The sequence below is a fragment of the Lathyrus oleraceus genome, chromosome 3 (assembly GCF_024323335.1).
Source record: "Lathyrus oleraceus cultivar Zhongwan6 chromosome 3, CAAS_Psat_ZW6_1.0, whole genome shotgun sequence".
Classification (NCBI taxonomy): domain Eukaryota; kingdom Viridiplantae; phylum Streptophyta; class Magnoliopsida; order Fabales; family Fabaceae; genus Lathyrus; species Lathyrus oleraceus.
In genome coordinates, this window is record NC_066581.1 from 427,624,617 (window position 1) to 427,635,154 (window position 10,538).

At 33.1% G+C, this 10,538-nt stretch overlaps 1 protein-coding gene across 1 annotated transcript; it reads left to right on the plus strand.

Annotated features, from left to right (window-relative positions):
- The first annotated feature begins 4,254 nt into the window (after positions 1 to 4,254).
- Positions 4,255 to 5,983, plus strand: LOC127128035 (myb-related protein 315). Its single transcript, XM_051057294.1, has 3 exons — positions 4,255 to 4,688; positions 4,780 to 4,909; positions 5,100 to 5,983. The coding sequence occupies exons 1-3, from the start codon at positions 4,556 to 4,558 to the stop codon at positions 5,650 to 5,652; spliced, it is 816 nt and encodes a 271-aa protein (XP_050913251.1). The 5' UTR covers positions 4,255 to 4,555; the 3' UTR covers positions 5,653 to 5,983.
- Positions 5,984 to 10,538: the final 4,555 nt, after the last annotated feature.

Consider the following 10,538-nt stretch of genomic DNA (forward strand, 5'->3'; position numbering starts at 1 on the left):
CATACTCCAATCACACCAATCAGACTCCAGCTGACCATCAGTACTAGTGGAAGAAAACAACACCAGTCAATAGTAGATATGCATTTCCAGAGCATACTACCTCAACCAACCTCTGAATTTTCATATTCTCACTCCTTGAAAGAACTGCCACTTCTGGGCGTGGTGTTTGAATAACAAGATTCATGGTCCCAATCCTCTTAAATGAGATAACAATCAGGTTACCCCATTACTGACTTTTAACATCCAGGGAACTTGTCTTCCAACACAACATAGTACTTTAGGGAACAACTATCCAATCCTGATCAATCTATAGGAATAAGACAGACAGCAGGAAATTGCACCGTGTCACATCTCAACCAGCTCCACTTCTAGAGATCAGACGTCTAAAAGTGACCTTCTTGAGCACACAAACAGTTGACCCTACCCTTGTCAACTTAGCACCCACAGATGTCTCCTCTTCCAGGTCAGGAGTAGGTTCCAAACACACGTATCCCTTTGTTTGACACCTAAAACCATCTGCTCTTCAACCAGTAACTGCATACTTGTTGAACAACATGTTCTAACATCGCATAGAACATTAGTTCCACCTCCTTGGAACAAACCCTCCTTGAAAGTCTTCAAGGTCTTCATATACACTACCCAAGAGAGTAAAAGAATCAGTGATCAGGTGATTCTTACAATCCTGAAGTGAGAACGTCATGATGAGTGGACTTGAGGAGACTCAAGTATCTTTGACATCTTCAGTAGATTATGATGAAATCTTGAATACAGCAGCCTTTCATCCACATGAGAGGAACCTTCATCAGAGTTTGAGTTTAGCCAGGTATTATGCAGCCGAAATCATAATACAACTCAACCTATGACCACGCACTTCACCAGATCAGCCTCCAAGAACATACCAAGTTTGAATATGTTTCAATACTAGCACATCTGTTCCATACAAAGGCCAATTGCCAACCTCCAGAGACAGGCACACACAGTTCCTGTCATGAATAGTCCATCCACCTACTTCAAGGGACCATTCAGGGAAATCACAGAACCTTCCACAGGTTCCAACATCAGTACTGACATAACTCCTTGCAAGATACCAGAAAGTATCACCCATGGATCTCATCCAGAAATAGAACAGGATGCCTGCTCTGATACCAATTGAAATTCTGGTATAGTCAGAGTTCAGATGTTCTACACGAAGTCATGACATTTGATCCAACATTGTTACTAATACAGCAAGACAGTTATAACAATTAAAACCCAGTACTCATATGCACTATGTCACAGATGTCAAGATATCTGCTAATGTACCACCATGGAAAGAAGAACATCCAGTTTTGTCCATCTAGTGCAAAGACACAGTAGAGATCAAATATAGCACTTATGTTTATTGATCCTGCCCAGTTATCAGCCTGATGTCTCAACATTGATTTGACCATCACCTGTTCCAACATTACAGATGGTTGAACTATAACAGACCAACTAGTCTATACAACAGTAACAGCAGTCAATGATGAATGTCATAACATTCTATTTTGCATCTAGATTGCAGGCTATGTGTCAGGTCTGTTATTCCCTTCATAAACAGACTAAAACCAGACTGAATTATAACATACAGAATATAGTGTGTAGAAGGTAAAAACACCAGTAATTGTTAACCCAGTTCGGTACAACATTACCTACTCTGGGGGCATACCAAGCCAAGAAGAAGATCCACTATTAGTAGTATTAATTCAGAGTTAAACTCCCCCGTTTACAACTCCTCACTTAATCCCTACCCAATGCAATCTATACCTAGGCACTCCTAGATAGAAACCTCCAGTTTCCATTCCTATCATTACAAGTATCATGTAATGTTTAAACAACTTGAACTTGCTTCACAGCTTCATTCAAGAACATAACCACTCTTGCCTACAGGCTTTGAGTTACAAATAATCTCATGCTTTCAAGCACTGAGAAACACTTGGTAACCTTCCCACAGGTTTGGAGGTTTACCTCACACATACCCCTAATTTTTACATTGTTTAAGGCTTACAAAACCTAGGTTACAATCTACTATTTATAACCTAATCACCCAACTGGATTTGGGCCTTCAGAAATCGCAACAAATCTTTCCTTTGCTATTACAGAGCTGGCAGAAATCTTCTGCTACAATCAAGGTCTTCAATCTTTTATTTCCTAAAAGATCTCCATATTTGGAAACTGCATATTCACCAAATATTCACCAAATCTTCTGATTGAATCTTCAGGATCTTTATATAGGAGATAGGATATTCACCAGATCTCCTAATTAATCACAAACCAAACCAGAATTAACTGATTCAGTTTGATACACATGTGAGATGTCACAGTCCCGATGTCGTGACATCTTACATGACATGTTGGTCCAGATGTTGAATTTCTTCAACCCAACATATTAAAACAACAGAGGTGATTACATTATTTGTTTTACAAAATTAATGTCAATCCTAAGGTACTAACAACCTAGTTAATGACTTACAAATTATCAATCTTTGAAAGTTCCTACTTCTTCTGATGCGCCACTCTAGTTACTTGGTCGCCGCTTACTCTGGAATCTGAACTTCCTATTACTTTACACTAGACTTTCAAATCTCACAATAAAATGCGCTTTATCCTATTTAGACTGCCACTTCTCTAGTGCTTCGTGGTGCTTATATAACAATCCCCATATATTTTCATAACTGATTTATTGTTATTGACCTAAGCGCACGCCTCACTTCCTTAGCATTACCATAAATACGACATCAGGCTCACATGGATCCAAAAGGGATTCACATCGACTTCACAAATGAGTATTACCTTGATTCCTCACAGAATTCTCATCAAGACTCTCTACCCGACATCGCACGCCTACCCACCAAGAACACAACCATCTCATTAAGGCGCATCCACTGAAGAGATTACGACATCACATACTGACAAAGAGTAATACAACGTCAGCACAAAAGTCTTACAAGATAAAGCATACTCATCTCGGTATGGGCACCACAACAAGTTGGAAGTACGGTAGCTATGCATAATACTCCAACGTAGCTCCTAGGTCAAGGACTGACTGCACATATAAGTCTCAATTGTCCAATAGGACGTGTGGATGGGATCCAAGTTTCTTGTAATTGATTTGTAATCATTTGTAATAACTCTTAAAAGAATAGTGAATTGAAGAGTTGATATCTCTCCTATAGTATGGTTTGAGTAAATTGGATAAACAAATTATTGTCTTTCTTATCAATTATCTTCTCTTGTCAAATTAAATTGATATCTTATTACATAAAGTTATTTTTATTAAAGATAGTTTATTTTAGTTGTCATCGTTCTTTGTTCCCACCTATCATATTTTTTATTTATTTTGATATGATTGAAATCTTTCAATTTTAAAACATTTGTTTTTTTATTTTATGTAAAGTTATTAAGACACAAAATTAGAGTTAAACTTTAGCCTGAAGTGTGATAAGTGGGTTTCAACTTTCAAAGTCTCCTCGTGTTAAAACCACATGAGATGGCCTGCTAAGAAATCCGATGCCCATCCATGCCGTTACAAATCAAGACAAAATCAACTTGACTACTTTGCATAGTAAAACAATACAAGAGATCAATTCTCAAGCACATTCAATGTAAAACTTTTTACATAATCAATTAATAATAAATCATCATTCATAACACTTCTAAAATGAATATATTTAAAATCAAACGTTTTTAGGAATCCAACTATGTGCATTCAATTAAATATTATAATGATTTGTCACCTAAAACATGGCTAAACCTTTCTAATTGAAACACATTACTGTCCCTTTCCAAGTTCAATGCACATTTTATTCAATATTTGACTATACTTCTCCCATGTCGTATATTAGCCACCAACTTAATCACTTGATATGAAGTTTTCAATTATGGTAGGAATTTGAACACGTATAACGGACTATCACTTAGATTTTCAAATTTTTAGATAGGCCCTTATAAATCTTTATCATTATTAAAGGATATTAAATATAATCTTTAATTATTTTGTCATGATTGAACCGTAACTAACTTCTTTAAAAATTTGAAACTAAATGAGGAAGGCATCTATGTAAAAGATGGAAATTTTGGAGGTTGCCTGCTATGACAAAACTGGCCAGCTTTTAAGGGTCCAGGGAATCCCATCAAACTCAATATTTTAATCTTATTATAAAAAATGAGTACAAATAAAAGAAGATTTTGGTGACAAAAAATAATCAAATTAATTGTCAACGAGCGTTTTGGTTCATTCCCCTCTTACAAGTACTTTATTTTCATGATTTAAGTGGACTCTTTATAACAAGAAAGGGTGAATAGTGACCAACATTTTTTTATAATAACAAACAAAACCTTCCATGCTTTTCTTTAATAGCTTATAACCAAAAGTGCTTTCCGACCAATCATTAATCTCCCCCCTCTAACGACATAATGCTTTTATTTAAATGTTTATATGAACTGGCAGCATCTTTGCTTGAATTTCAAGGTTCTATTAAAGTCACATTTTTTCAATCTCACTATACTTGTGATATTTTCATCTAGATTCTAGAAAATGGGAAGACAACCATGTTGTGATAAGGTTGGTTTGAAGAGAGGACCCTGGACTATTGAGGAAGATCATAAGCTTGTGAGTTTTATCCTTAATAATGGGATTCATTGTTGGAGAGTGGTTCCTAAACTTGCAGGTAAGTTTTTGAATTAAGAGTTGTTTTTCACATGCTCTTAGTTGATTGATAGATAAGTTTATGTTTTTAAGTTGGTGCTTTTTTTGTGAAGGTCTTTTAAGATGTGGAAAAAGTTGTAGATTGAGATGGATTAATTATCTTAGGCCAGACCTTAAGAGAGGTGGATTTACTGAAATGGAAGAGGATCAAATTATTCAACTGCATGCACGTCTCGGTAATAGGTATACTACACACCGATAATTTTGTAAATTTTTGCACAATCCTCTTAAGTCTTTTTTGGAGATTTTGTGACAAACATTATATGAAGTTCTTTTTACTCACAATTTAACCGTGACAAAAGTTGATCTGTCCAGTAGTCAATCTTACACTCTATTAAAGACGACCCTAAATCTTTGAATTGCACTTTTGCAGGTGGTCAAAAATTGCTTCACATTTTCCTGGGAGAACAGACAATGAAATTAAGAACCATTGGAACACAAGAATCAAGAAGAAGCTAAAGTGTCTTGGTTTGGATGTTGTGAACCTAAAACCAATTGAGCAAAAGCAACAAACTGATGATAATGATGATGATGACAAAGAAAAAACTAACCAACAAGTAAATGTTTCAGAAAGGATTGAAGAAAATGCGGAGAGTATTAAATCCTTGGATAGTGAAACGGAATTGAAAAGAGAAGAAAACAAAGTGGCTTGGGATGATAGTGATGAACTTTTAAACAAGTTCGAAATGCTATGTTCAAATTTGGAATTGGGGACATGGATAAGCCAAGACACCAACATTAGTACTACTACAAATTCTGTTTCTAGTTCTTCTATGTCTTTGGATGATACTAGCCACATTTCTATTGACGAATCCTCTTACTTTCAACAAAATTCATTACACCAATGGGTTGATAATATGGATTCCATTCTCTCATGGGATGCTTTCAATCCACTTGATCAAGATATTTCTTTTTTCGAAAAATAGGAAATAAATGACCTATTAAGCATTGATCCGTCCATTAGGTGCATCAACATCAGTGTAGTGATATTTGAAAAATTAAAAATAATTGATGTAATCGCATGTGCCAATATCACACCAATGTCTGACACTGACGAATGTCAAACCCTTGCACCTACCTATTACATAATCACCTCTTATAAACTACCCTATCTCAAACAATAAAATGCTATAGTAATGTATAAAACAGTGCCACTTTTATTTGTTCCTGCATTTTGTTTTTGGCTGCAATGATGGTTAGTGTGGTGATGATGATTCAAAATTGAATACAAATTGAGTTTTTTTATATATAATTTTTGTTTGAATTCAGCTCCTCAACAGTATCCCTTAATTCCACCACATGTGGGGCTGAGTTGATAAGATCATTCTTTTTTCTTATCTATTTTGTTCCTTTGTTTTATCGAAGTAGTCACACTCACATCATTGCTAAGAGTCTAACCTTTTTGTACACATTTTATTGCAACAATACAGATTATATTTATGTTACATTGACCCACTTTTAGTCTCCTATGTTTATCTCTTGCCTTCCAAGTACTTTTTACACAAAATTTCATAGGCAAATCCTCCGATTCTTCTCTTAGCTTACTATTTCTCACAAATTGTTTAACATGATTTTTAGAAGATGAAAATAAACATTTATAAAATAAGTGGTCAATCTCTTTCGTGCCAAAATAACATATTTAGAATAAAAAAATTTAAAAGGTAGATTAGTTATTTTAGATAGTTATTTTAGATACAAGTAACGATGAAAAGATAGTTTGTGAACTAAGAAACAAACTATTTAGTTAGGATAGTTGAAAATTAGTTGTAAGTTGTGATATGATAGGTACTAGACCATAATTCTAAGTGTAGTCACTATTATGTGTTATATGTATCATTGTACTATTTAGTTTTCATTTTCTAACTGTTTTTTCAAGTTTCATAATATGGTATCAGTTACCATGGAAAGGCAGTTAGAGTTTTTTACTTCATTCTTTTTAACTTTTGGTTGAGTTTTCTATTTCTTCTTATTTATGCGAATTATGTAATTTAGTTTTATGATCTTTCTTGAATCATTCATCAAGAATACCTTGTTCTTGATTTCTTCTTTTCTTGTGTTCATCATCGATTTTTTTTCTCTATACCTTTGGTCATTGCTTCTATTATTCATCAAACTGACACCGATTCAATATATTATGTTCATCCAGGTGAATGACCATATCCAATCTCAATCAATCCAAAGATAATTGGATCAAATTGTCTTGTTTGGAGAAAATCAATGCATAGAGCATTTGATGCAAAAAATTAATTGTGTTTTAGTGATGGTTCTGTTTATATACCTCTTGTCTTGATCTTAATCGATTTCAATGAGAAAAATGCAATCATCGTTATTATAAATAAAAAAATTTATGATGAAATTTTTACATTGATTATTTTTAAAAAAATAACTTTTTCACTCGATTTTATATAAAAAAAAATGAGGTAATAAAAAACTGCTATAAATGAGCGTCAGATTTTTCTAAAAAATAAATAATAAATTTATTATCTCGGTGTTTTAGAAAACTGAGGGAACATAGCTATTAGGGAACACACTCCGAATCTCTGTAATTGCATTTAAGGGTTTTTTTCAATGATTTCTCACTTGACGCCTTCTAATCTTTCTTTTTTTTCTTAGTTAATTTTTTTCATTTTTTTTTATTAATTAGTAATTCTAAAAAATAATTGTTATCAATAAAAATGAATAGGCAATAATATGAAAGGAAATATTTCATTAATTAAAAAAAAGACACAAAATAACTATTCAACATATTCAAACTTCCGACTTCACTCAACTTCAATACTATCACTATTAATTATCCCTAACTAAGAGAAAATTTCAGAAAGAACTCTTCCATATGGTATGACGAAAGTCATTTCCTCCCTAGAGATGATTATCATTTCTTTTAAGAAGTTACAAATGTTAAAAGGAAGATTAAATATGATGTTCTTAGTAAGGAATAACAAGAGATGTTTGTCATTCCAAGTAAGCGTTTTCAGTTCTATCTCTCTTGGACGGAGCTTTGACACTAGAAGTTGATACAAAACTTTTCCAATTGATCGTAGAGTAGCAGGACTATGAGATTATCGTAGTTGGCATAAATTAGGTGAAGGTGATCTTTATAGGCATTGTTGAATCTATAATGTTCAACACAATAATTTTCCTCTTCACAATTTATTGTCGGAGCAATAAGTGATTGAGTAATTGTGATAGGAATTCATTGATGTAGGAAATTCAGCATCATGACCAGATAGTCCAACATAGGAATTTAACCAGAACTCTTTAACAAGATTAATTAAATGGGTCCATGAAGAATGTCACAGTAATCATTCATCTTTTGTTTGCGAATAGTTTTTCTTAGATCAAAACCTTTGTCTTTCAAATAATCGAAATCAACAAATTTTTCATTGATAATGAACAAAAAATTTTCATCTAAGGTTGTTGAATACATTTTTGAAGAAAAGAAAAGACTTTGAAACTAGGTTTGAAGACACAAAGAGTTGGAAATGATACGTTGAAACTATGAATAGTGTTTAAATAAAGTGGAGAATAGGAAGTGAAACAATCAGAGAAGCTCAAACACCACCTTAAAAATCCAAAGGATACGTTACATTTTTTAATATGGATGATCATTGTTATTCTAGTGGATATGATTTCAATGTGCGTCATGATTTATTTATTTTTAGAAATAGAAATCACATATTACCTCCTTTTTTTTAAAAAAAAGGACAATCAACTTATTATCTCGGTTATTCAAAAATCCGAGGGAAAAAATAATTCAGGAAACTTTTTTTAATTATTATAATTTTTTTTTGTAAATTAAATGATATATCTCGTCGATTTCCTTAATAACCGAGGGATAAGATAAGTAGAGTTTTACTATAGAAGCCTCATTAAACATATTTTACCTTAATCCTAACTTATATGTAATCGCTCCAAACTCGAACGCATCATTCTTTTGGGATCCATCTCACAAAATGGTGTCGATGTTGTTCTTGTTGTATTTAGAAACATGTAAAAGTTCTCTATGATGGATTGTAAGTGCAAAAAAAAAACATTTTTTCAATAGTTGGAACAAATAATTCCTTTAGAAGTTGGATGTGGTTGGACCAGATAACTCCTAGAAATTGGATGCGTGCAATATTTGGACCAAATAACTTCTTACACCAAAATTCTAGTTTTGCTGTATTATTGTTTTTCAATATTGTGTAAACAATGTAATTTTTTTAAATAAAATAATCATGTTCACCTCGGTTTTTAACAAATCTGTGTCGTTCATTTCATGATTATCAACGCTCAAGACGCTATCATTAGTGATCCGCGTGAAACTTAAAAAAAATCATTATAAAGGCTTCACTTTAAGTTTTGCCATTAGGAGTTCTCTATGATGAACTGCAAGTGTAGAAAATTATCTAGATTTAAGGTTTGTGTTTTTAAATATTCATTTGAGCAAAAAAATCATTTATTTTTATATCCTTTTTTTCTAACCCTTTTTTTTATATCAGAAACAAATACTTGCAAGGTGAAACATTTGACCTTGCCCAAATATCAAGGAGTCGAAGATCCAACATATGATCTTCAGGGATAAATTCATTTTTATTTATTATTCTGTGTGTAAGACCCTAATTTTGACCCTAAGATCCCTCATGGCATCATATCATTACTCTTTGCATTTTTGCCTCAAGGATCATAGCATCTTGGCTCCTTAACCCTAGGGTTGAGACTTGTGTGAGTGGTTTGAGACCCCCAAGCATGCTTGAATTGTATATTATTGCTTTTCTTATTTTGTTTACTAACCAAAAGCACAAAAATATGTCACTAACTTGTTTGTTTTTGAAGCTCAAGCAGTCATGTGATCCAAGGCTCCTATGAGGCCCTTATGCCCATTGAAATGGCTAGATGAGGATGAAAGCAAGCATAACAATGGTTCCTAAAACTCTCAATCATCATATATGCCTCCCAAGTATCTCAATTTGTCAATTTGATCAAGATAAACCAAAGAGCTTGAGGATTGTTTCCCAAGGAAACCCTAATTCAATTGTGCCTTGCTCATGAAGCAACCTCAACTTATGATCAAATTCAATCAAGGGAAGTTCTTTAATTAAACATTTTATGCATATATGAGCCTATATGAGTGTCCTCAATCATTCATTCATCAAGATTTGAGGTTTGGCTTTAAGAAGTTGATCAGTAAAATCATCTGACTATTTTGAAATCCACTGAGACCTAACGTTTGATATGTTTGTCAAATGAAGATGACCCCAAGAGAAAACATGTTCTTAAGAATCATATGAACAACTTTCATGTTCATTAAAAATTCATTTGAAACTTGGAATGTCATCATTCATTTCAAAACGTTATAGGTCATTTTGACTGAAACCCTAATTTTGGGTCAACTTCCCAAGGACCTAACTCCTTCATTTTTTATGATTTTGAGGTGAGACCAAGTGCATTGGAAATTTTGATATGTATACTTCAAATGTTATGTTGGAAAAAATTTCATAATCCTAAAAGAAACACATGTGATAATACAAAACATTATAGGTCACTTTGGACCAAAGCCATTGAATCTTGAAAAAGTCCAACTTCAAGTGCCCATAACTTCCTCATAAAAAATCCAAATGATGCAAAAGTTAAGTCCAAATTGGTTTTCTTGAAAAAATCTACAACTTTTATGTTTAATGGTTTGTCATTTGAGGCTTTAATCATTGAAACATAAGGACTTGAAGGTTGTCATTTTTGGCGAATTTTCCAAATGCATGTTTTGTACCTTGAACTTCATGGCTAGTTTTCAATATTTTCCACACTCCAAATGGATTTTTGTTAAACATAACTT